Below are 22,924 nucleotides of genomic sequence, written 5' to 3'. Positions count from 1 at the left end.
GCTGTCTTATACCTGGAGGTTCCATGTGAGAGCAATAAACTTTTTCTGCTCTTTAATAAAAAGATGAACCATGAATCCCACCCAGTGCCAGCCTCTTACCTCACAGGGACTGGTCTGAGGATGTGCCCAAGGCCACCCTTGAGACTGTGAGATTAGGCAGCCCACCCATCCATCCAGCACTTTAGGGCAGACAGAAAGTAAAGTCGCTCAGTTGTGATTCTGCAACTCCATGGACTATAGCCTACCAGGCTCCTCCGTCCATGGGATTTTCCAGGCAATAGTACTGGAGTGGGTTGCCATTTCCTTCTCCAGGGGATCTTCCTGACCCAGGGATTGAACCAGGGTCTCCTGCATTGCAGACACTTTACCCTCTGAGCCATCAGGGAAGCCTTTGAACAGGCAGGAGTTCAGATCCCAGCTCTGCCACTTGCTGGGGCTCATCTGTCCTCTCCCAAGTCTGTTTCTTCAGGCGCTGAAGGCAGACAGTGACCCTTGCTTCCCAGAGGCAGGGCCCACGGATACCTAACTTGAGTGGCCGCCTTTCCTGAGCACCTTGGGGAGGCTGATGAGGGTGGGAGTGAGGGTGCAAGGAGCCCAACACCCCACCCAATTCCCAGAACAAAGCAGGCAGGACCCACCCTTCCCTGAAGCAGCTCCCAGACTCGGTGGCGTCCAAGGGCCAGAGGGGGTGGTGGCCGAGGGGGCTTGGGCCTGGCTTCCTGTGCGCCCAGAAGGATTGATAATTAGAAAACCACATGGGGCTGCAGCCGCTGTGGCTGAGGGGCGTGGGAGCCCCTGTGGCGTGTAGGAGCAGCACAGAGAAGGTTTTTGGAAGAAAAGCCAGGATGATGAAATCACCATATGTCCACCCATTTGGAGTGTGGACGTTTCAAAGGATACACCCCTGTTGTGCTGGGGTGGGTGGGGGAGTGGGCCTGTGAGGCTGCCAAGGACTTGCTTGTGGACTGGGGACCCTCAACCCCACTGTCTGCATCAGCCCCTCCCTCCAAGGCACCCTAGCAAACACACTTTTTTTTCCAAGGGGGGCATGGCGGGGGAGGTGCGGTGGTGCGTGGAGGCTTGTGGGATCTTAGTTCCGCGACCAGGGATTAAACTTGTGCCATCGTCAGTGAAAGCCCGGAGTCCTAACCACTGGACCACCAGGAATACACACATTTAAGTAAAACTCAAGTTCTGAGCAGCTGTGAAACTCTACATGAGCTCCCAACCCTCCAAACAGGTTTGTCCTAGAGAGACAAGCCCCAGCCACCACTGGAGGGCGCTCCCAGTACCACTGGCCGCCCATACCTGAGCTGGAGCCGTTCTCTGCAGTGCACAGAGATGGAGACTCAAGAGAGACGGAAATCACTCAACAGTAGGCAGGGCTACAGGATCCCAAGGCTGCCCCTCCTTGTTCTCTGGCTCCTGGGCCAGGAGAGGGCGCTGCACTTCCGGTGCGGCCAAGGGCAGGGGTAGCTTGCCATTCTAGTTACCTGCGGGGCATCTGCTGAGAGGCGCTTCTGGGAGTAGGGCTGGGAGAGGCTTATCTCAGTCACCAAGCTGGACCTTGGCCTTGGGGAAAAGGGTGCCACAGATCAGGGTCGGGAGGCCTAAAAAGTGGGTGCGGATGTGAGCCAGAAGCCTGCCTTGTGTCTGGGCCCCTCCCAGACCCAGAGGGCTATGCTCTGTGGGGATCAGAAAACCGGGGTTCCCTGCCACTCGTTTGCACTGGGCTTTGCCTTCGTCCTCTTGGGGCCCTCCCTTATCCGAACCGTCCCTTCTGCCAGGCGAGGGTCATTAAACTGACAGTTTCCTTTTCTAACCATTTAAGACCCTTCTCAGAAGCCTACACGCATCAAGTCCAGTGCAGGCTGGCCTTTCCTGTCCCCTGTCCCCAGAGTCTGAGTGCCACACACTGCCCTTCTGCTGCCAGACACTGGCTTAGGCCTGGTACCTGGGTAAGGAGCACCAGCCGCCACTCACCTCCCCAGCCTCAAGATAGCAATCTGTTAATGAGGGAGGGCATTACTAACTCCCTCCTCTGGCAGGGCCCTAGTGAAGATAACAGATCTACATTCACTTTGAAATGCTAAGAAGCACCATAGGAATGCAAGGTCTGCTGCCCCCGGGGCTGAATGAGAGCTAATGCCAGCACTCCGATGCCAAGGGCACTCAGAGGGGAGAGAGGTTATGTGGGGAACAGGTGGCCCTACAGGAGGCAGTGACCAGAGTGTCGGAGATGGCAGAGGACTCCTGCTCAGACTCCCACCTCTATGGAGCACCCACCTGCTGGGCCAGCGTCCTTGCCACACACAGGGTCAGAGAACAGATCTGCTGGGCAAAGTAGGCCCATGTGCCAGAGCTGTTTCTGACAGCAAGGGAGGACTGGCTGCTTGTCGAGGCCAGAAGAGGGGTTCAGACACGGAATGGGTCCTGAGGGGCATTCTGGCCTTAAAACTGCAAAGGAATGGACAGAGTCAGACCTGACCCCCTTTCATGGACAAGGAAACTGAAGCTTGAAACAAGGATGTGACAAAAAAGCAAATACAGGGCCAAATAGAACCATGTACCTGATGGGCAGGGAGTCCCCAGTGCCAGTCCCCATGAAGACCCCAGCAGAACTCAGTTTTTGCTGTCTGGGGCTCAGTTTTTCCCTCTGCTGTACTGTGGGGATGGAGTCTGAAGTGCTGGGGGATGGACTTGTTTGAGAACTTGGCTTTCAGAGAGGCTAAAGGTCACAGAGGGAGTGAGCTAGACCCAGAGGCCTCACCTCAGGCTGGTCCTTAAGTGCTGACCCTGGGGGCCATAGTCGGGGTGCGGAGATCAAGGTGTCCAAATGGGGTCAGAGGAGGAATGGCCCTTCTTCCACCCAGGACCCTCACCCTGTGTGTTCAGTTCAGTCACTCAGTCGTGCCCACCTCTTTGCGACCCCATGGACTGCAGCACGCCAGGCTTCCCTGTCCATCACCAACTCCCAGATCTTACTCAAACTCATGTCCATCGAGTTGGTGATGCCATCATCCCCTTCTCCTCCCACCTTCAATCTTTCCCAGCATCATGTCTTACTCCCCAGGAAATGGAACGTGGTCCTGTCCTGAGCACGGGGCCCTCCTCTGGTCTCTGGCTCCCCCCTGTGGCTACAGAGGGTGAAAACCCTTCCTGGGAGCCCTTCCCAGGCCCTGGCCTTTAAGGAAGCCTAGCCCGCTTTAGGTAAGAGCCGGGAGTGCTCAACACGGCCTCCGATCCTTGTCTCCTGCCCCGTCCCAGGAGACACAGAGGCAATGACAGCATCCCCAGATTTGGGTTTGAATCCTGGCTTCCCTTCCCCCACCTGACTGACTTGGGAGAGACAGAGCATTGCACAGACCTTGGCCCTGCCCCAGGGCAGGTCTCTGAGCAGAGCAAATGGGAGACTGCGAAGGAACCCCCTCTGTGTGCTACCGGGGATGTTCAGTCCAGCTCCACAGACCTTCACAGAGCGGCTCCCCGCTCAACACGGAGAAACCGAGGAGGCAGGCAAATCTCCAAAGAGATCTTTTAAAGGAAGAATTTGTTGTCTGAAGCCACTAAAATGCCCCACCCCTTGATCCCTCCTCTTGGACAGCCCCATGTCCCCATGGCGTCTAGCCCAGCCCAGCTGGAGGCAGCTGGGCAGAAGTCAGAAATATCCCCGGACAGTCCGACCCTCCCCTCTCCCACCTCCTCCGGCCCAGCCTCGACCTCTCCTTGGCCCTCGTCCTCACGTTCCAGGCGGGCCGCCCAAGCTTAAAAAGCTATGGTAACATTACCAGGCCAACTCCACTCCAGGATCTAGCTTTGGGGCTTCCTCACCCCTCAGTCCCTCAATTCACTTTCGTCTTTCCCAAGCCTGTGCGTCATCTGCCAAATGGGTGGAAGCATCCTTGCCTCACCTACCCGTCTCCCAGGTCGGCCGTTACGATACAAACAAAATGAAATCAGAAACTAGCCAGGGGGTGGGGGGGGTATGCCAAGAGGCCGGTATCCCAGGGAGGGAGCGGACTACAACTCCCATCCGGCTTCGGGGCCGCAGGCGTCCCCAGCCCCTCTCCCCTCGCTGAGAGGGCAGGCTCTCCGGAGAGGCTGCCCCTGCCCCAGGGGGCGAGGGGAGCTGCAGTGCCCTGGGCATCCCCCACCTAGTAGGACAGGCGCCGGCGAGGGCCCTGGGGAGGCTGGGGCTGGGGCCGCGAGAGGACCGGGTTCCCGTCCGGGATGTGATGGGACCCCCCACCCCTCCCCTACCCCTCCCCTACCCCTCCCCTACCCCTCTCCTTGCTCCGCCCCGCCCAGGAGTTACTCTTCGGGGCCCGCCCCCCCACTTCCTGGCCGGGAGCTGGCCCCGCCCCCGCGCGCCTCCGCCCTCCCACCTTCACCTCCAGTCCCGTCTCCCATTGGCCCGGGCACACCTGCCCGTCCGTCGGGGGGCGGGGCGGAGGGTGGGGAGCGGCGTCCAGGTGAGGGCGCGCGGGCGGCAGCGGAGGACGGTGACAGCGGGGAGGGCGGGAGGGTGGGGGGAGGACTCGCGGACCGACCCGCGGACTGATCGACGGACGGACCGACGGGCGGGCATGCAAGCGGCCCGACTCTAGCCCGGGCTCGGGGCTCCGGCCGCAGCCATGGAGCGGCGGCTGCGCGCGCTGGAGAGGCTGGCGCGGGGCGAGGCCGGCGGCGGCCCGGGGCTCGACGGCCTCCTGGATCTGCTGCTCGGGCTGCACCACGAGCTCAGCAGCGCCCCCCTGCGGCGGGAGCGCAATGTGGCGCAGTTCCTGAGCTGGGGTGAGTGGCCCGGGCGGGACCGTGGGGGGCGGGGGTGGGTGGGAGGTGCACAGAGGGACACCCCGAAGGGAGCCTCTGCCTCCGTGCTCCCTGCTCGCAGACCCTCCTGTAAGGAGCCGCACTCTCTCAGGCGCCCCCACCCCATCCTAGATGACCTGCGTTGGCCCTGATACATGCCACCGGACCCCCACCCCGGCCCTTTCCTTCACCTGCGTACTTCACCGCCATTCAGATTCACCCACACACTCGTTCCCACTCCCAGAACCTAGCACGTGGGCCCCACACACATCACACACAGACACACAGAAACTTGGTGCCAGGTGGAGACTCCAGACACATGTACACAACACACGCTCACACAGTCACCTCAGGACCCGTGAGAACGCACTCTCACATGGAGACCCTTGTGCACGGGACTCACTGACACGTACGTTTTCTCTGGCTCCCACCTTCCACGGACACACTGAGACACACGTTCAGCTCCTGGAGGGACCCAGGGAGCCCTGCCGACCACCCCACCCACGCTGGCTCTGATACACACTTGTCTACATTCACTCACAGCTCTGTAGCATCCCCCACTCCCACCACACACACACACACACACACACACACACACACACTCTTACACTTACCCACACACAGGACCATCCAAGACTGGGCCCAGGCACCCTTTGTGGGCAAGCGGCTGACCAGGCCTCCTGAGGGCTGTGCCCCAGGCTGGGGAAGGGGGCCAGTCTGGAGGTGGGTCTGCACCCTTCCTGGGGTTGACTCACCTGAGTCACCAGGAGTGGCTGGCCTCAGATGACCCTGAAGCCAGTGCCAGCCCCCAGGGCTGTCTAGTTACACCTGGTGGGGCCATGGGGGAAGGCCACCGGGGCCTGGCTCGAAGGGTGGGGTGAGGTGAGTGTTTGCCCAGTAGGCGACTAGCATTCCTGGTATGCCTGAGCTCTGGGCAGGCCTGGCACGGTTGGGGGCCTGTGAGACGTGCCCCAGGCCTTCCTCTAGGCGGAGGGCGGTCAGAGGGCCTTTGGCTGTGCTGCCCGCCTCTCCCCCCGGGACTCCTGCACCGTGTGTGTGTGTGTGTGTCTGACCGTGTTGTCATCACCCCCGTGATGCCCACGTGCTCCTCCCTGCCCACCTCTGACACCTTCGCCGTGGACCCTGGCGTGGGGGCTTGTCTGTTGACATCTCCTGAGGTGACTCGCAGGGCGGTGACTCACTCTGCTCCTGCCTCAACTTGTCCCTGCTCCCGCCCAAAGCCCCCATCCCTGCAGCGTGGCGAGGGGACTGGGCAGCCTGTCTTGGGGGCCTGGGTCCTCCTGGCTCTGGGCCCCAGGCTTCGGCTCCCATCTGGTCGATGGGTAGCTGCCCCCACCTCAGGTTCCCCCTTGGAGGCCTGCAGCTGCTCCTCCCCAGCTACACACACAGACCCAGGAAAGAGACAATTTATTTCTGTAATGAGGTTTCCACACCACCCCTGCTGCGGGGGTTCTGCCTGATAAACCTGTGGAGCAGCTCTCTGTCCCGCCCACAGACCTGCCCAGCTGGCAGGGAGTGTACCTGCTGGCAGAGGGAAACTGAGGCAGGGAGCCTAGACCGTAGCGCCCTTGACCCCAGCTGCTCCCCCTCACCTCCCTAAGTCTCCAGGCCCCAATTTCCTCCCCCAGGCACGGGGCTCCTCCAGGCCTGGGAAGGGCCAGGGAGTGGCTGGAGATGTCCTTTCGGGGAGTGTCTGGGGCGGTAAGGAGGAGGTGCTTGGCCAGGTACAGGCCTTGTCCAGAGAGGGAGGCAGGGTTCAGAGTCATAGGGCTTCTCAGGCCTGGAGGAAATCCCGAGTGCTCACGCCCTCAGGTGCCAGCATCAGGTGCCAGAAAAGGTGTCTTGGCCCTGTTGTTGAGTCTTGTGTGAACCCAGGCAGACCTCTCTGTACCTCTGGACCAAGGAGGCCCCTCTCGGGGAGCACAGAGCCTGCCTTCCCAGAGCCCCGCAGAATCGTGCCCTACCTGCCCTCCAGGGCAGCCCCAGGCCTCACTCCACCCAGGTACTTCTGTGCCTACAAGGGACCCACAGCTCCTTGGTGGCATAGAAGCCTCTCCAGGGACAAGGAATGTTGCCAGTCCAGTTTCCCAAGACAGGCTCTGGCCTGGTCCTGCTCAGGGGCCAAGGACTGCAGGCTGGGGGTGGGAATGGTATCCCCATCATTCCAGGGTGACCTGGCCTGTCAGGATCAGCCCCCAGGCAGGGGAGGACTACAAATCCCATCAGCCCCTGGGACAGATGCCACCTGGGAACCATGGATTCAGGGAGATCCAGGGGCCAGGTGGTCAGCAGAGCCAGCACCGCACCTTCTGTGCTTCCTGATCATGGCTGAATGGGCTGCAGCTCCTGTCAACCCCCTGGCCAGAGGCCATCGCTGGGGAGGTCATCCCTGCCCTGGCCTCGTGGGAGGGCAGGTGAGATGGAGCCGGGGCCCTCCACACAGGCTCTCTGAGCCCCACTCTCTGTCCCTCAGTCAGTCCCTTCGTAGCAAAGGTGAAAGAGCTGCGGCTGCAGAGAGACGACTTTGAGATCTTGAAAGTGATCGGCCGAGGGGCCTTCGGGGAGGTGAGCAGATGGCCCTTGAGTTGGTAGGGGGGAGGAAAAGGTGTTTGCCCCCAGACCGGCGTAACCCTGGTGCTCTCTGTGGCCTCAGGTTGCTGTGGTGAGGCAGAGGGACAGTGGGCAGATTTTTGCCATGAAAATGCTGCACAAGTGGGAGATGCTGAAGCGGGCCGAGGTCAGTGTTGGGTCCGGGGGAACTTGGGGTCCCTGCAGGGGGAGTCTACAGGCCTCTGAGACCTGCAGGGGGAGTGGCCGGGCATGGCTGCCAAACAGGCAGAGGATCCACCCCCAGCAGCATGGGTTCCTCCCATCCCTTCCGCACAAGAAGCCTTTCTTAGTAAAAGGAGGGTTGTTCTATTTTTCTTATGATAACACTGAGGCTCAGGCTAACACAGGCGACCTTGATCCCCATTCCTAGCCTTACTGAGTCTTCCTCCATCCCCTGAACTGGCAAGGTGGGGTTCCTGGGCTCTGATCCCAACCCCCCCACCCCCTGTTTCCCCAAACTGTTACAGACGGCCTGTTTCCGGGAGGAGCGGGATGTTCTGGTGAAGGGGGACAGCCGCTGGGTGACCGCTCTGCATTATGCTTTCCAAGATGAGGAGTATCTGGTGAGGATGCCCAGAAAGCTGGAGGAGGGGTGGTGGTGGTGGTTCACTGACTCAGTTGTGTTCGAATCTTTGCAACCCCATGGACTGCAGCACGCCAGGCTTCCCTGTCCTTCACTAGCTCCTGGGGTCTGCTCAGACTCATGTCCATTGAGTCAGTGATGCCATCCCTGGGGGCCAGAAGCTCTGGTCCAAGGAGAGATAGACCCCTCCTCCTGGGTCCAAGAAACTTCCACTCCCCACCAGCTCAGGCCTGGAGCCTCTTGCCTGAGCCTTGGCTGAGAGCTGGCTGCCCCAGAGCTGCTGGGAGACACGGCCCTGCCTTTCCAGAGCCCTGCGGGACCCCTGTGAGGTGTGCGGGAGACAGGTGCCCCCCTATCTGATTCTTGCCCCCAACCCACCACCATCTAGTACCTGGTGATGGATTACTACGCTGGAGGGGACCTCCTCACTCTGCTGAGCCGCTTTGAAGACCGCCTCCCGCCCGAGCTGGCCCAGTTCTACCTGGCTGAGATGGTGCTGGCCATCCACTCGCTGCATCAGTTGGGCTATGTCCACAGGTGGGGCCCCCAAAGCCCCTGCTGTCTTTGCCAGCCTCTCTTGACAGCTCTGAGGACAGCTGAGCATATATGTGCCAAATCCTGTGCTGGGTGCTTCGTATGCAGAGAACCTGTGACTCTTCCCACCCCAAAAGTTGTGTCATGGGAGCTACCATCGTCCCATTTTATAGATGAGCAAGTCAGGGCTTAGCACGGGTAAGCACCTGGCTCGCGGTGACTCGGCCAGTGGGTGACACTGGGGGAGTCTGGCTCCTGTGTCCCCCACGGCACACTCAGCTGCCTCTAAGGGTCCTTCTCCCAACTTAACCACCTTCTTCCTTCTTGGGAGCCAGGAGGCCTGACCACCATCCTTCCCCTCTTCACACGCCAGCACATGCAGGAACAAAGTGTGAGCATACACACATTGGTGTGTGCACACGCATGCACTCACACACCCAGGTATGTACCTAAATGCATATCCACACTCACAGATCACTCTAACTGCCCTCCCCCAGGGATGTCAAGCCAGACAATATCCTGCTGGACATGAACGGGCACATCCGCTTGGCCGACTTTGGCTCCTGCCTACGTCTCAACAACAGTGGCATGGTAAGAACCCCACCCAACGTGGGACAGAGGACACCCGGCTGGGAGAGCTCCCAGGGGAGCAGGAGGCACCAGGCCTGATGTGAGCGGCATTAGACTCCCAGGGGAAGGAAGGGCTAAGCCTAGGACCCAGGTCGGGGCACTGGGCCCGTCCAGCCCTGGGGAATGGGGGAGCTGGGCCCAAATGCGAGGCCGTCTCTGTGGCGCCACCCACAGGTGGACTCATCGGTGGCGGTGGGGACACCCGACTACATCTCCCCTGAGATCCTGCAGGCCATGGAGGAGGGCAAGGGCCACTACGGCCCACAGTGCGACTGGTGGTCCCTGGGGGTCTGTGCCTATGAGCTGCTCTTCGGGGAGACGCCCTTCTATGCTGAATCTCTGGTGGAAACCTACGGCAAGATCATGAACCACGAGGTCTGGCTGCCAGGCCCTGGGATTCTGGGCGGGCCGTGGGACTCCTGAGGCTGTGAGGTTGGAGATGCCCTGGGTGGGGGTAGGATTCCAGACACTCACCTGCACCCGTCCCCCGGGACCTCAGGACCACCTGCAGTTCCCCGACGTGCCCGACGTGCCAGCCAGCGCCCAAGACCTGATCCGCCAGCTGCTGTGCCGCCAGGAGGAGCGTATGGGCCGCAGAGGGCTGGACGACTTCCGGAACCACCCCTTCTTTGAAGGCGTGGACTGGGAGAGGCTGGCGACCAGCACTGCCCCCTACATCCCCGAGCTGCGCGGGCCCATGGACACCTCCAACTTCGATGTGGACGACGACACCCTCAACCATCCAGTGAGTGGAGGGACCCACAGCAGCAGTGGCTGCGGGACCCTCCCCTGCCCCGCAAAGTTCCCCAAAGCAGTTGCTGGGCTGGGGATGGGAGGCCCATGGGAGTTACGGTTCACCTGGGCTGGTTCACCTGCACTGAAGTGGATTGTGCCAAGTGAAGGATCTTTGACCACAAGTGTCATCCTGTCATCCAGACATCCTATAAGAAGACTCCCAGCAGCACCTGTGCAGCCAGAACCTCAAAGACTTGTGGGAGTTGTAGTCTTTTGAGGGCTCCTGGGTCTCGAACCTCCACCTGGAGCTGTACTTCTTACTCTGACTCTCCTTCCCCACTTTCTGCAGGGAACCCTGCCGCCACCCTCCCATGGGACCTTCTTAGGCCACCACCTGCCATTCGTGGGCTTCACCTACACCTCAGGCAGGTGAGTAGTCCTCATACACCTGGAGGGCTGCCTGGCCTGGAAAACACTGGGAGCGCAGCCCATCAGGACCCCGGGAAAGTGACTGAATGCCCCACCTGTATCCACATGAGACAGATGCTCGGGAAGTGTGCTCTGAGCCCCCAGTAGGACAACCCTTCATGTCCTCAAGGTCCTGGTGAGGCCATGACCCCTATGGGTTCTGCCCCAGTATTTGTTCCTCATGGGACCCTCCATGGCAGGTTGGGTGTGTAGTGGACTTAGATCCAGAGATCTAGTGCTGCTCCCTGAGCCTCACTTTGTACCTCTGTAAAATGGGTAGATGCTCTCAGCCCAGTTCCACTTGTAAGGCTGGCCTGAGACTGCAGCGAGGCCCTGGGGGAGTGGGAACTGTGAAGTGTAAGCAGATGCCTCTGACCCTTATTCATAGAGTGCTCCCTATGTCCTGGGCCCATACCACTGAGTTCTCTTGACAGCTCTTGCAAGAGCCCCTAGCGTCACCTCCCTTTTCCGGTGGGGAAACTGAGACCTTGATACATTAGGTTATTGTTCAAGGTCACACACACAATAAGGGCCAGGGCTGTGGAACCAGGGCCCAGGGGACTCTGGAACCATTGTCCTGGCTGCCACCCATGGTACCTGCCTGGGGCCTCCTAAGGGCAAGGTGTGGTCTCCTCTGTCTCTCTTCCCAGCCCAGAGCCCAGACTTGGGTACAGAGCTGGTGCGCAGTGGGCATTTCTTAGATGAATCAATGTTGGATGCAGAAAGATGGAGGAGGCTGGGGGATGGTTCTCTGCCAACTTGTGTTGCTCTGCTTTCCCCAGTCCTGGCCCTGAGAGCAGCTCTGAGCAGTTGGCTCCCCTGGAGCGGAAGCTCCGCTGTCTGGAGCAGGAGAAGCTGGAGCTGAGCCGGAAGCTCCAAGGTACAGGTGCCATCAGGGCCTGGGCAGGGTGGGTTTGCCCTGCCGCAGGACAAGCTCCTCAATGTTACGGGTGTCCCCACACTGCAGAGGCTCTGCAGACCCCCTCGGACCATCGGGAGCTGGAGCAGCTGCGGAAGGAAATGCAGACTCTACAGGACAGGCTATCAGGTACCCTGCCCCCAGCACCTCGTCTCTTCCCCTCTCCCCTCACCTTGGGGGCTGAGCTGGTTTCCCAGCACACCTGAGTCCAACCTGGGTTCCAGTCCTGTCCCTGGGTCTGTACGTGCTGTGTGATCTTAAGGAAATATCTTAAAATCTCTGAGTCTGTGTGTAGAAAATGGGCTGAGAAGATCCACCCCCTGCCCCCCTGCCCCGAACCAAGCTGGGGTGAGGGTTCCGTGAGACACTGCAGGTAGAGCTCCTGGCTGAGGCTGTACGTGCAGGTCTCAGTGACAATTCCTGGCAGAGACGCTGGGGGACAGCAAGGCAGACGGGTGTCCGGCTGGCAGCCTGGGCCAGGACAGTGACCTGCGGCAGGAGAGAGACCAGCTCCTCCAGGTGGGGTGTGGTGAGATGGGTGAGTGGCCCAGGGCTGGGTGCTAAGGAGGACCATGCCCTAACTTCTGGCTGGCCTTCCCCTCGCCCACCTGGACCCCAGGAGCTGGCCGAGGCTCGGGCGGGGCAGCAGGCACAGGCGCGGGAACTTCGTGAGGCCAAGGGGCGGCAGGAGGAGCTGCTCCGGAAGCTGCAGGAGGCCCAGGAGAGAGAGGCGGCCATGGCCAACCAGACCCAAGCCCTGAACTCCCAGCTGGAGGAAGCCCACGATGCCCAGAGCAGGGTGAATGATGGTGTGGGTGGGGACAGCAACAGCGCCCTGCCCTCATGACGCCTGATGTGGCGGGAGGAAGCCTGGGGAGCTTGGTTTGAGGTGCTGGGAACATCAAATGCCTTGCATGCCCACTGTGGCTGGCCGAGGCCTGAACAAGGGAGCAGGTAGGGTGGGCAGGGGTCTACCCCTTCTACTCCTGCTGCGGCCAGCAAAGCCCGAGAATCTGGAGCAAAGTCAAGAGTTAGGGTGGACAGGGACTTCCCTGGAGGTCCAGTGCCTATGACCACGCTTCCAATGCAGGGGGCACAGGTTCAATCCCTGGTCAGGGAACTAAGATCCCACATGCTGTGGGGAGCGGCCAAAAAAAAAAAAAAAAAGAGTTGGGGTGGACAGGGTCAGCATTGGCTGACTCTGCACCCCATCCCAGCTGCAAGCTCAGGTGGCCGCCCTGAAGCGAGAGGTGACTCAGCTCCAGAGACAGCGGGAACGAAGCCCAGAGAAGGCGTCTCCCCAGGTCAAGGTGGTGAGGCCTTACCTTCTCCCCAGTGCCATTTCTCTTATCCTGACCCCATTCAGGGTCTGTCAGGGCCAGGCCCCAGGGGTAGACTAGGTCATGGCATCTTGGACCCCTGCCCTGACCCCTCTCCACACCCTCTAGACCTTCCACACCGCCTCTGAGACCAACGGCACAGGGTCACCTGAGGGTGGCAGGCCCCAGGAGACACAGCTGAAGCAGGAGGTGGCCGCACTGCGTCCACAGCTGGAGCAGGCCCACGGCCAGGGGTGAGCTGGGCAGCCGGGGCAGGGGACAGGGCGGGGGCCGAGCCAGGGGGTCACCGAGTCTTCCTTCTCCCCTGCAGGCCGAGCAGCAAGGAGGAGGTTCTGTGCCGGCTGCAGGAGGAGAACCGGCGGCTGAGCCAGGAGCAGGAGCGGGTGAGCGGTGCAGACGGAGGGTCAGAGAGACCCGGAGATGGGGGAACAGGCAGGGAGCCAGCTGAGTGGGTGGGCACAGCTGCCAGGGATGTGGGCCAGATGGGGTGGGTGAGCCAGGCTGGACATGGGCAGGCTCAGGGCTGGGGGCTGATCCCCGCTTCCCACGTGGCTCATCTGTGTCTCTTGAATCTCCTTCCCTCCCAGCTCATGGAAGAGCTGGAGCGGGAACAGCAGAGCAAGCAAAGGCTGGAAGGTGAGCGGCGGGAGACGGAGAGCAACTGGGAGGCCCAGATCGCCGACATCCTCAGCTGGTGGGTGCCTGGGGACTGGGGGTGGGGGCTGGGCCCGGGCAGCGCTGAGGTTGTAGCCTCTGACCCTGAGCCCCCTTCCTGATCAGGGTGAATGATGAGAAGGTGTCAAGAGGCTACCTGCAGGCCCTGGCCACCAAGATGGCTGAGGAGCTGGAGTCCTTGCGGAACGTGGGCACCCAGACTCTCCCTTCCCGGCCGCTGGTGAGCCCCGGGAACACCCGGAGGGGAGGGGTGCTGGGAGCCGCACTCCGCAGGTAGGGACACTGAGCTCACGGAAGATCAGGGACTTGCCTAAGCTCCCGCCGGCCCTCAGCAGAGGCGGGGCTTTGAGCCTGGCCAGGTGGTGTGGGGTTGGGGTCCCTCAGCGGCAACCCGACCCTGGGGGCGTTGCACGTTGATGCCCCCTGGCCACCAGGACCACCAGTGGAAGGCACGGAGGCTGCAGAAGATGGAGGCGTCAGCCAGGCTGGAGCTGCAGTCAGCGCTGGAGGCCGAGATCCGGGCCAAGCAGGGCCTGCAGGAGCGGCTGACGCAGGCGCAGGAGGCCCAGCTGCGGGCTGAGAGGTGAGGGCAGGGGCCGGCGCGGCGAGGGGCCCAGGACGCAGGCAGAGGCCTGTGGCAAGCACCCACGCGGTTCTCCCCAGCCGTCTGCAGGAGGCCGAGAAGCGGAACCAGGCCTTGCAGCAGGAGCTGGCGACCCTGCGGGAGGAGCTGCGGGCGCGTGGGCCGCCGGGTGAGTAGCCAAGCGCACACCTGTCTGTCCCGGAGCAAGACCTCCTCTCCAGGTCACCAGGGGGATCAGCCTGGCTCTGCTGCCTAACCCGCTGTTAGCTAGTGCTTACTGAGCCCCCGCTGTATGCCACCACCCGCTCCTTCCCCGCCTGCAGTCTCTCCCCCATTTACTGGGGTGGAAACTGAGGCCCCGCCCTGGCCCCTGGTTTGTAAGGAACAGGTGTTAATGGCACAGGGACCCCATGGCCCCCATGACACATGCCCTCTGTTTGCAGACACCAAGCCTTCAAACTCCCTGATTCCCTTCCTGTCCTTCCGGGGCTCAGAGGTAAGAACGGGTGCAGGGCTGGCCAGGGAGGACCCCCGGGAAGGACACAGGCAGTGGCCTTGATTCCGCCCCCGTGCCGTTCCCCAGAAGGATTCCGCCAAAGATGCAGGCACCTCCGGAGAGGCGCTGGAGCTGAGGCCGGAGGGCCGCCGCAGCCTGCGGCTGGGGGTGAGCACAGGCAGGAGACCCATGGCGGGGTGGTGGGGGGCCTGGGCCTCGGGGGTGGGGGGGCCGGACCCCACCCTCTCCCTGTGCTCGGTTCCCCTGCAGGCTGTGTTCCCCAGGACGCCTGCTGCCACCACACCCCCTGCAGAAAGTCCCCCTGCAAAGGTCAGTGCCCGGTGGGGCGGGGCAGGGGCACCGAGCCATTCTGCCGGGTTTTCAAGGTCCCGCTTGGGGTTCCCCCCACCCCCCACCCCGTGCCGGCAGACCGTGATGGGAATGGTGACGGTGGCACTGAGTTTTGAGTACGGCCAGATCCCCTCGGAGCGCTGAGTTCACACTGCCACCTGGCTCATTCGGTGGTCTTGCCTTAATCTCGGGGTGGCCTGGGGGAGGCGGGGGGCTCGGGGGCCTTGGGTGAGGGTCAGACATGGGTAATGGGCCTGTCCCCCTCGCCAGCCCGGCTCACACACGCTGCGTCCCTGGAGCTTCCCATCCCCCACTAAGTGTCTCCGCTGCACCTCGCTGATGCTGGGCCTGGGCCGCCAGGGCCTGGGCTGTGACGGTGAGACCCTCAGCCCCCCAGCTCACCATCCTCCCCTGCGCCAGCCACAGCCCCCGGGTGGGGGGAGGGGAAGCAGCCCCCATCCTGCCACATCAGGCACCCCCCCACCCCCATCAACATTTCCCACTGCTCAGTTTTTTCTTCTCTCTCTTTACTGGGAACTGGCGATGGCTCCGGGCCATGACAGCCTGTGGGGCGCTGGGCTGGGGCTGCCCGGGGTCTCTGCTCCTCAGCGGTCCCCGCCCGCCTCATGGCTCCTCCTTTCCCCACAGTTTGCGGCTACTTCTGTCACCCGACTTGTGCCCCACAGGCCCCCCCCTGCCCTGTGCCCCCTACCCTCCTCCACACGGCCCTGGGAGTGCACCCCGAAACGGGCACGGGCACCGCCTACGAGGGCTTCCTGTCGGTGAGCCGGCGCTGGGGGAGGGGAGAGCGGGCGGGTGGGCGGGCAGGCGGCCGGGGCCCAGTGGGAACTCTGTGCCTGCCTGCCTTCCCCCAGGTGCCACGGCCCTCGGGTGTCCGTCGGGGCTGGCAGCGAGTGTTCGCCGCCCTCAGCGACTCGCGCCTGCTGCTCTTTGATGCCCCAGACCCGAAGCTCAGCCCGGCCAGCGGGGCCCTCCTGCAGGCTCTGGATCTGAGGTGGGTGCCAGGCCATGGTTTGGGGCAGGGGTGGGGGGCAAGTGGGTCGAGGGGGCGGCTGGGGCCAGCAGACCTCTGACCTGCTCCGTGAACCTCCCAGGGACCCCCAGTTCTCAGCCGCCCCTGTCCTGGCCCCTGATGTTATCCACGCCCAATCCAAGGACCTGCCTCGCATCTTTAGGGTGAGTTCAGGGATGGGATGGGCCAGACCTCTGTCTGCCTCTGTGGTGGACCCACTCCAGCTGCTCTTCTCCATCACTGTGGCTGCCTCCTTCATCCTGCCCGCCCGCCTGCACGTGGATGGCTACAGTAGCCTCCATTCCTGTCTGTGTGGCTACACGTCACCCCACAGTGCAGAGTTTTCCATACGTGAAGCTGGCTGTGCCCGGCCTTGTTTAGGGCCCTGCCGGCTCCCTGCCCGTCCCTGACCTTGAACACTCCTGGTTACTCCACTCGTCCCCCAGGCTCCAGCAGAAACGTCTCTTCCCCTGGGAGTTCGTCTCTCACGCTTAGCCTGGGTGAGCGGGCCCCGCCCTGTGTTCCCGAGAGGCCCTGTCCTGCCCTCTCGGTGGCACTGGTCCCAAGGCTCTGAGGTTGTACCCGTGCTTGTCTGACCACCCCCCGCCTTGGCTTATCACCTGCTGCCAGCCAGCGCCTGACATTGCACTGGGCAGGCCCACCTGGTGCTCCAGGGCCTCAGCGATGGACAGAGGGAGCTGGCTGCCGGCGCTCTGCCCTCCAGCCTGGGTGCCCCCTCTCTGCCCGTAGGTGACGGCCTCTCAGCTGACTGTGCCGCCTGCCACATGCACCGTGCTGCTGCTGGCGGAGAGTGAGGGCGAGCGGGAGCGCTGGCTGCAGGTGCTGAGCGAGCTGCAACGGCTGCTGCTGGACGCGCGGCCCCGGCCCCGGCCCGTGTACACCCTCAAGGAGGCCTACGACAACGGGCTGCCGCTGCTGCCACACACGCTCTGCGCCGCCATCGTTGGTGAGCCTCATGCGGAGGGGGCGCTGGCCTGCTGCGGTCACTCAGGCCGCTGTCACTGCCCGGTCCCTGCAGCCCAGGGCTGTGGACCCTCTTGCACACGTGTCCTCCTCGCCACTCCTCTGGGCATGGTTGTGAGGGACCTGGGCTGGGGTGGGGTGCCTAGCTTCTATCCCTCCATTTCTCTGCACCTCCCTTTCTGCATAAGAATCATGAGTGAGTGTAAAGACCCAAGGCTTTAGTAAGAGATAAAGGAGGTTCCCCTCCAGGCTGTTAGCAGCCGCCTGGTGATGGGGGAGCCTCACACTATCCACTGTGGGGCTGTTACATTCACCCAGGAGCCTGGTGCACAGCAGGGCCTCCGAACCAGACCGCTGGGGAACAGGAGAGGAGGCTCCCTGGCCTCCCCCGGCAGCTGGGGCTGGGGCTTCTCCCTGCCGTCACTCAGGACAGAGCCACGGGAGACAGGGCTTGCGTCCTCCAAGTCCCCTGTGTCAGCTTGGAGCCAGGGGACAAGGGCGTTTATTGAGCAGAGGTGGCTGTGAGCTTAACGCTTACCCTGTGATGCTTCATCTCTTTGCAGCCTCACAGCAGCTCTGTGAGAAAGGTACTATTATCAGCCCCATTTTACCAAGGCTGTGAGAGATGACGTGACTTATCCCCAGATCCCACAGCTCAGGGTGGGAGAGGCCTCTCATCCTGACTCCTGGCCCCTGTGGCCCTTCCCCATTAGAGCCAGTCTGGACTCAGGGACAGAAGGGTCCAGGAACAGTGGGACTGTCCTCTCTGAGTCCTTGGCAGGGGCAGGCAGACCACCCAATCTCCCGCCTCTAGATGGGCCTTCTGACCCCTGACCCCTGATCCCCTCCCTCCCCCCTCCAGACCAGGAACGGCTTGCTCTGGGCACCGAGGAAGGGCTGTTTGTGATCCATCTGCACAGTAACGGTACCCGCCGGCCGGGCCAGGGTGGGCTTGGGTGGAGTCAGCCCCCAGGGACAGAGGAGGCTGGGCCCCGGGCGCCCCTCACCCACCTGCTGGTGACACTCTCCCTCGCCAACCCCGCAGACATCTTCCAGGTGGGCGAGTGCCGGCGGGTGCAGCGGCTGGCCGTGAGCCCTGCTGCAGGCCTTCTGGTCGCGCTGTGTGGCCGAGGCCCCAGCGTGCGCCTCTTTGCCCTGGCAGAGCTGGAGAACGTGGAGGCAGCCAGCACCAAGATCCCCGAGTCTCGAGGCTGCCAGGCCCTGGCGGCCGGGCGCATCCTGCAGGCCCGCACCCCCGTGCTCTGTGTGGCGGTCAAGCGCCAGGTGCTCTGCTACCAGCTGGGCCCAGGTCCAGGGCCCTGGCAGCGCCGCATCCGTGAGCTGCAGGCACCAGCGCCCGTGCAGAGCCTGGGGCTCCTGGGCGATCGGCTGTGCGTGGGTGCGGCTGGCACCTTCGCCCTCTACCCACTGCTTAACGAGGCAGCGCCTTTAGCGCTAGGGGCCGGTCTTGTGCCTGAGGAGCTGCCCCCGTCCCGCGGGGGCCTGGGTGAGGCCCTGGGCGCCGTGGAGCTCAGCCTCAGTGAGTTCCTGCTGCTCTTCACCACCGCCGGGGTCTACGTGGACAGCGCCGGCCGCAAGTCTCGCATGCAAGAGCTGCTGTGGCCAGCAGTGCCCACGGGCTGGGGTGAGGCCTGTGGAGGACCAGGCTGGGTAGGGCCTGGTATCAGAGGAAGACAGGGTCCTGCCCAAATTCCTGAGTTTGGATTGGGAGGCCAGTATGTGCCCTCCTGCCTGACACACCCTTGGTGGCTTGTATGGGATCTTCCTTCATCTTCCTCTTGCACGGGACCTTGTTTTCATTCAAGCTCTTTCCCTGCCTGAACTACTGTCCTCTTTGTAACTGGCCGCCTCTTCAGTTTGCAAGTCCAGCCCCAGGGTCTAGAGCTAGTGGGCCCTCCATAATGAACCCCATGATTGTTGTCAATATCGTTACCGCTTTTACACTCCTCCCCGCACCATCGGTCCTTTGCTCCTTTGTGCTCCCCCACCTGCATTCAGATCTCTGCCCTGACTCTCAGCACGTTCTTATTACAATGACTGGTTTGGTACATGGGGGGTCTGCAGTGCTTCATCGCATCCAGCACGCAGCCCAGGCAAGCACCCCCCAGGGGCTATAATGTTTGGAGGAATGAATGAGTGAACGGCATCAGGGGAGCCTCAAACGTTCACAGGTAGCTGAGGTGTTGGGCTACAGGCTGGAAGAGAGGGACAATGCTCCTTTCACAGCCGCTCTTCTGGGGTGGGGCCTGCGGGTTGGGTGCAGCACAGACACTCGGTGTGTAGGCGTTGGATCCAGACTGCCCGGGGCCAGTTCCCAGCTCCCACTCACCACAAAGTGAGACTTAGCTCTGGGGTTTCCGTCATCTGTAAGTTAGGGACGATAACATTACCTGCCTAGAGTTGTTTGAGAATTAAAGGAGGAAAAATACAAGCAGGCCTGACATGGCTTAGAGTGAGTGCTCCCCGTTCCTTATCTCTGACTTGCCGTGGAGCTTGGGTGGGGCAACCCAGAGAGTCTCCAGGAGGACCTTTGGTGGGGTGTGGAAGTTACAGTGCTGTGACAGGGTGTGCCCTACGATACAGCCCAGAGAGGTGCCTGACCTGCCTGGGGCTGCACCGCACAGTGTCCCACCCTGGCTATGCAGGTTATGCGGCCCCCTACCTGACAGTGTTCAGCGAAAATGCCATCGATGTGTTTGATGTGAGGAGGGCAGAATGGGTCCAGACCGTGCCACTCAAGAAGGTGAGTGCGGGGACTTCCCTGATCACCCAGTAGCTAAGACTCTGCGCTCCCAGTGCAAGAGGCTTGGGTTCAATCCCTAGTCAGGGAACTAGATCCCACATGCTGCAACTAAGATCCAATGCAGTGAAATTAATTAAAATTTAAAAAGTGAGGCCTGCCCAGGCCCCTGGGGCTGGACTGGGGTGCGGTTGGATAACATGGTGTGACCTCTGCGCCTGCTGCCTCAGGTGCGACCCCTGAACCCAGAGGGCTCCCTGTTCCTCTTTGGTACCGAGAAGGTCCGTCTGACCTACCTCAGGAACCCGCTGGCAGGTGAGGGAGTGTGGAGGTGGGAGGAAGGGGTTGTGACCCTGAGCACCAGCTGACTGGGGCCGTGGGGCCTTGGGAGCACCGCCAAGCTCTCTGCTTCTCTGGCAGAGAAGGACGAGTTCGACATCCCCAACCTCACGGACAACAGCCGGCGCCAGCTCTTCCGCACCAAGAGCAAGCGCCGCTTCTTCTTCCGCGTGTCGGAGGAGCAGCTGCAGCAGCAGCGCAGGTGCGCCTGTGCCCTGGGCGGTGGGTGGGCGGGGCCTCCCGCTTTGGGGGCGGGGCGAGTCCAAGCCTCGCCTTCCTGGAGAGGTGTCACCTTTACCCCGCACGTCCCTTCCCCTACCCCCGTAGGGAGATGCTGAGGGACCCTTTCGTGCGCTCCAAGCTCATCTCAACACCCACCAACTTCAACCACCTGGTGCACGTGGGCCCTGCTGACGGGAGACCCAGCGCCAGGGACCTGCCCCCGGTGGTGAGTTATGAGTCCTCCGGAGCCCATCAGCAGCCTCTCCTTACCTGGGTCCCTGGACCTCCGCACGTCCAGGCCACGTGCAGTTCGTGTGACCCGGTCCCAGCCCTTCGCGCTGTCCCCTAACAGGCTGCGGAAGTGAAGGGACGAGGTGCCCGCGGCTCTGGCCCGCAGCGGCCCCACAGCTTCTCCGAGGCCTCGCGGCGCCCAGTCTCCATGGGCAGTGACGGCCTCGCTAAAGATGCAGACCCCAGTAAGGACAGCCTCACCGCCTCCACTACCTCTGCGTCCCTCCCCCATGTTTCCACCCCCTTTGGACGCTTCAAATCTGACCCTGGATTTTCGTCCCCTCGCTCATCCTGCTCCTGGAGCAGTGAAGAGGAAGCCTTGGACATCTCTGTCCAGCGAGTCTGTGTCCTGCCCCCAGGGATCTCTGAGCCCTGCAGTCTCCCTGATACAGGTGAGTCTCCCCCAGCTCAGAGTCAGGCCCTTCTGTCTCGTGCTGGGACCTGAGGCCAGAGAACAAGCTGAGCCTACACCTGCCTTGGATGCTAAGAGATGCTGACTCCCTCTGTCTAACCCCTTAGTGGGTTCCACCTGCCTGGAAGCAGGTCAGCCTAGGCCTGACTGTCTTGGCTCTGACGGTCTCAGCATTGTGGCCCCAGGTGACATGCCCAGCCTCCCTGAGCTTGTCTTACCTGTAAAATGAGGTTATCGTTATGAGACCTTTGTGAGGTGAAGATACCTGAGCACGGTGCCTGGAACAAAAGGAGAGCACCACAGAAGGGGAGTTCTTGGAATTCTAAGCACAGGCCTGGCAGGAGGTCAGGGGAGGGAGCAGTCCACTCTGGCTGGGGACCCGGAAGATCTAAGATTTGGGAAGTCATCCCCTCACCCTCCAGTTCTGTCTCCATCTGCCACCCCCACTGCAGCCACAGCAGGCCACTCAAAGCCCTGGGACCTGCCGTGTTCTCTCACACCTCCAGGCCCTTACCCCTGCCATCCGCCCTGCTCCTCTTGGAATGCCCTTTCCGGTCCTCCACCTGATTAAGACTCAGGCCAGCTCAAGCCTCTTCACCGACATCACCTTCTCCAAAGGCCACCTGGCTGCCTGGTCAGGTGGTCACTGCCTCCTTGGGGCCAGCGCCACCTCTGGCACCCTCCTCCCTCCACCCTGTCCTTGTCGATCCTGCTGTGCTCTAGTTTTCCTATGAGGTCCTTGATTGCGAGGGTCAAGTTTGTCTTCTGCCTGGAGTAAAGGCTATTTGTTGATTGAATGTAGAACGAGCGAATGAATGGATGGGTCCTGGGAAAGCCTCTGAGAGGTGCTGGCCTGGTGAGAGAGGAGTCCTGCCTTCCTCTTTCAACCTTGACTCTGTTTCTTTCCCCCTCCAGGTCTCAGAACGACCCCGGAGCCTCCCCCCAGCCCCTGAATCTGAGAGCTCCCCTTGATGTCCTCTGGCAGGACCCAACTCCCAGTCCCAGGACCCAGAGAGACATGAGGGAGCAGAGAACTTGAGGAATACCAAACTCCGGCTGGTCCGGGACATGTGGAAATTGGACTCAGGGAGGGTCTGGGCTGGGCAGCCGTGGCCTGGGTTTCCAGGCCCCTGCGGGCGGGATAGGGGTGGGGGTCTGACTCCCAGCCCTCATCCTGCCCTTCCCTCTGCTCGCAACCCCAACCTGTGCTAGCCACGAGGAATAGGATGGCCCCCTCCTGTTCTGGGGGGCCCCTCTGCCACATCGTCCAGGGGTGATTGTGCCAAAGTTCTCATCTCCAGGGCCAAGCCCCAGGAGGCCTATGAGAGTCCGGATGCAGGACAGAGAAAGGCTGGACCCCTGGGAGCAAGCTGGGGTCTTGGCTGTGGACTAAAGCCCAGCAAGGCCAAGTAGGGGCGTATCCCAGACTCCACTCAGGGGCAGGATAGGAAAGACAGACTCTGATCAAGAGGCCAAGGTAGAGAAGGAGAGAGGATGTCGGTGAAGGTGGTGAGAGAGGCACAAGGGAGGAAAGGAAGTACAGGAGGAGAGGATAGTGACTGGAAGGAGGTGAGAGCCAGCCAGAGGAGAAGGAGAAGGAGAGAAGGGTAAAGGACAAGCAATGGAGAAGAGAGAGGCCAAAGGAGAGGGCTGGAGGGAGTGGGAGCTGGGAGAGCACAGGCCCAGGCCCCTTCTCTCTGCAGGGAGGCAGTGGGGCTGGAAGAGGGAGGGGCCCCAAGAGCCAGCTAGCATCCATTAGTCATCTAATCCGTCCAGGAGGAAGCGAACTCCCAGCCAGGGGTGGGATGGGGGGTATTTATAAGGGCTACTTGGTGAGAGGTGGGCACCCTTTGGGTCTCCAGGCACACTCTGGCCCTTCCCAGAAAGGGGACGGGTCCTTTTTCTCAAAGCTTCAACCACCTGTGTATTAGGGGATCATAGGAGCATTTTATTATTGATCACAGTCATTATTATTTTATTATATTACTATTTTTATTAAACGTCCCCCTATGGTTGAGTAGGGGGCAAAATAAGTATTTATCTTCTCAAATGCCATATGCCCGGGAGGGATCAACCCTGACGCTCTGTGAGGCAGTAAGAACCAATAAAAACAGCTTTGTAAGCT

General features: G+C 61.6%; 1 protein-coding gene and 1 long non-coding RNA gene across 8 annotated transcripts in view; one reads left to right on the top strand and one right to left on the bottom strand.

Annotated features, from left to right (window-relative positions):
- LOC139180603 (uncharacterized) overlaps positions 1 to 5,739 on the bottom strand; it is an 11,871-nt gene extending 6,132 nt beyond the window's left edge. The window contains exon 1 of the long non-coding RNA XR_011564842.1: positions 5,427 to 5,739. This is a non-coding gene — a long non-coding RNA (uncharacterized lncRNA). The remainder of the gene's footprint in view (positions 1 to 5,426) is intronic.
- On the top strand, positions 4,537 to 22,924 carry CDC42BPG (CDC42 binding protein kinase gamma). Of its 7 annotated transcripts, none has more exons than XM_070782517.1 (37): positions 4,537 to 4,794; positions 7,307 to 7,398; positions 7,487 to 7,570; positions 7,911 to 8,006; positions 8,415 to 8,563; positions 9,058 to 9,151; positions 9,365 to 9,565; positions 9,690 to 9,935; positions 10,275 to 10,354; positions 11,176 to 11,273; positions 11,361 to 11,441; positions 11,740 to 11,831; positions 11,932 to 12,111; positions 12,530 to 12,622; positions 12,761 to 12,885; positions 12,963 to 13,035; positions 13,240 to 13,346; positions 13,433 to 13,547; positions 13,762 to 13,910; positions 13,991 to 14,079; positions 14,354 to 14,406; positions 14,494 to 14,574; positions 14,677 to 14,736; positions 15,028 to 15,133; positions 15,406 to 15,539; positions 15,633 to 15,772; positions 15,873 to 15,954; positions 16,541 to 16,757; positions 17,637 to 17,699; positions 17,820 to 18,419; positions 19,441 to 19,538; positions 19,766 to 19,850; positions 19,956 to 20,076; positions 20,202 to 20,322; positions 20,449 to 20,572; positions 20,694 to 20,779; positions 21,715 to 22,924. In XM_070782517.1, exons 1-37 carry the CDS (start codon positions 4,635 to 4,637, stop codon positions 21,769 to 21,771), a joined length of 4,632 nt encoding a protein of 1,543 aa, XP_070638618.1. In that variant the 5' UTR covers positions 4,537 to 4,634; the 3' UTR covers positions 21,772 to 22,924. The 7 variants fall into 7 exon arrangements, with proteins under 7 accessions (XP_070638618.1, XP_019809995.2, XP_070638614.1 ...); XM_019954436.2 differs by having other exon boundaries at positions 12,530 to 12,625; XM_070782513.1 differs by having other exon boundaries at positions 20,449 to 20,779.

This window comes from Bos indicus, chromosome 29 (assembly GCF_029378745.1).
Source record: "Bos indicus isolate NIAB-ARS_2022 breed Sahiwal x Tharparkar chromosome 29, NIAB-ARS_B.indTharparkar_mat_pri_1.0, whole genome shotgun sequence".
Lineage (NCBI taxonomy): Eukaryota > Metazoa > Chordata > Mammalia > Artiodactyla > Bovidae > Bos > Bos indicus.
The sequence above is the reverse complement of the archived record's forward strand: the minus strand, read 5'-3'. Positions and strand labels throughout refer to the sequence as shown.

Bases quoted from the DNA above. Each gene is read 5' to 3' on its own strand.
- CDC42BPG (XM_070782512.1), top strand. From the start codon at position 4,635: ATGGAGCGGCGGCTGCGCGCGCTGGAGAGGCTGGCGCGGGGCGAGGCC. The intron at 13,036-13,239 runs GTGAGCGGTGCA...CTTCCCTCCCAG, and splicing joins TGAGCCAGGAGCAGGAGCGG to CTCATGGAAGAGCTGGAGCG. The intron at 20,780-21,714 runs GTGAGTCTCCCC...TTCCCCCTCCAG, and splicing joins CTGCAGTCTCCCTGATACAG to GTCTCAGAACGACCCCGGAG.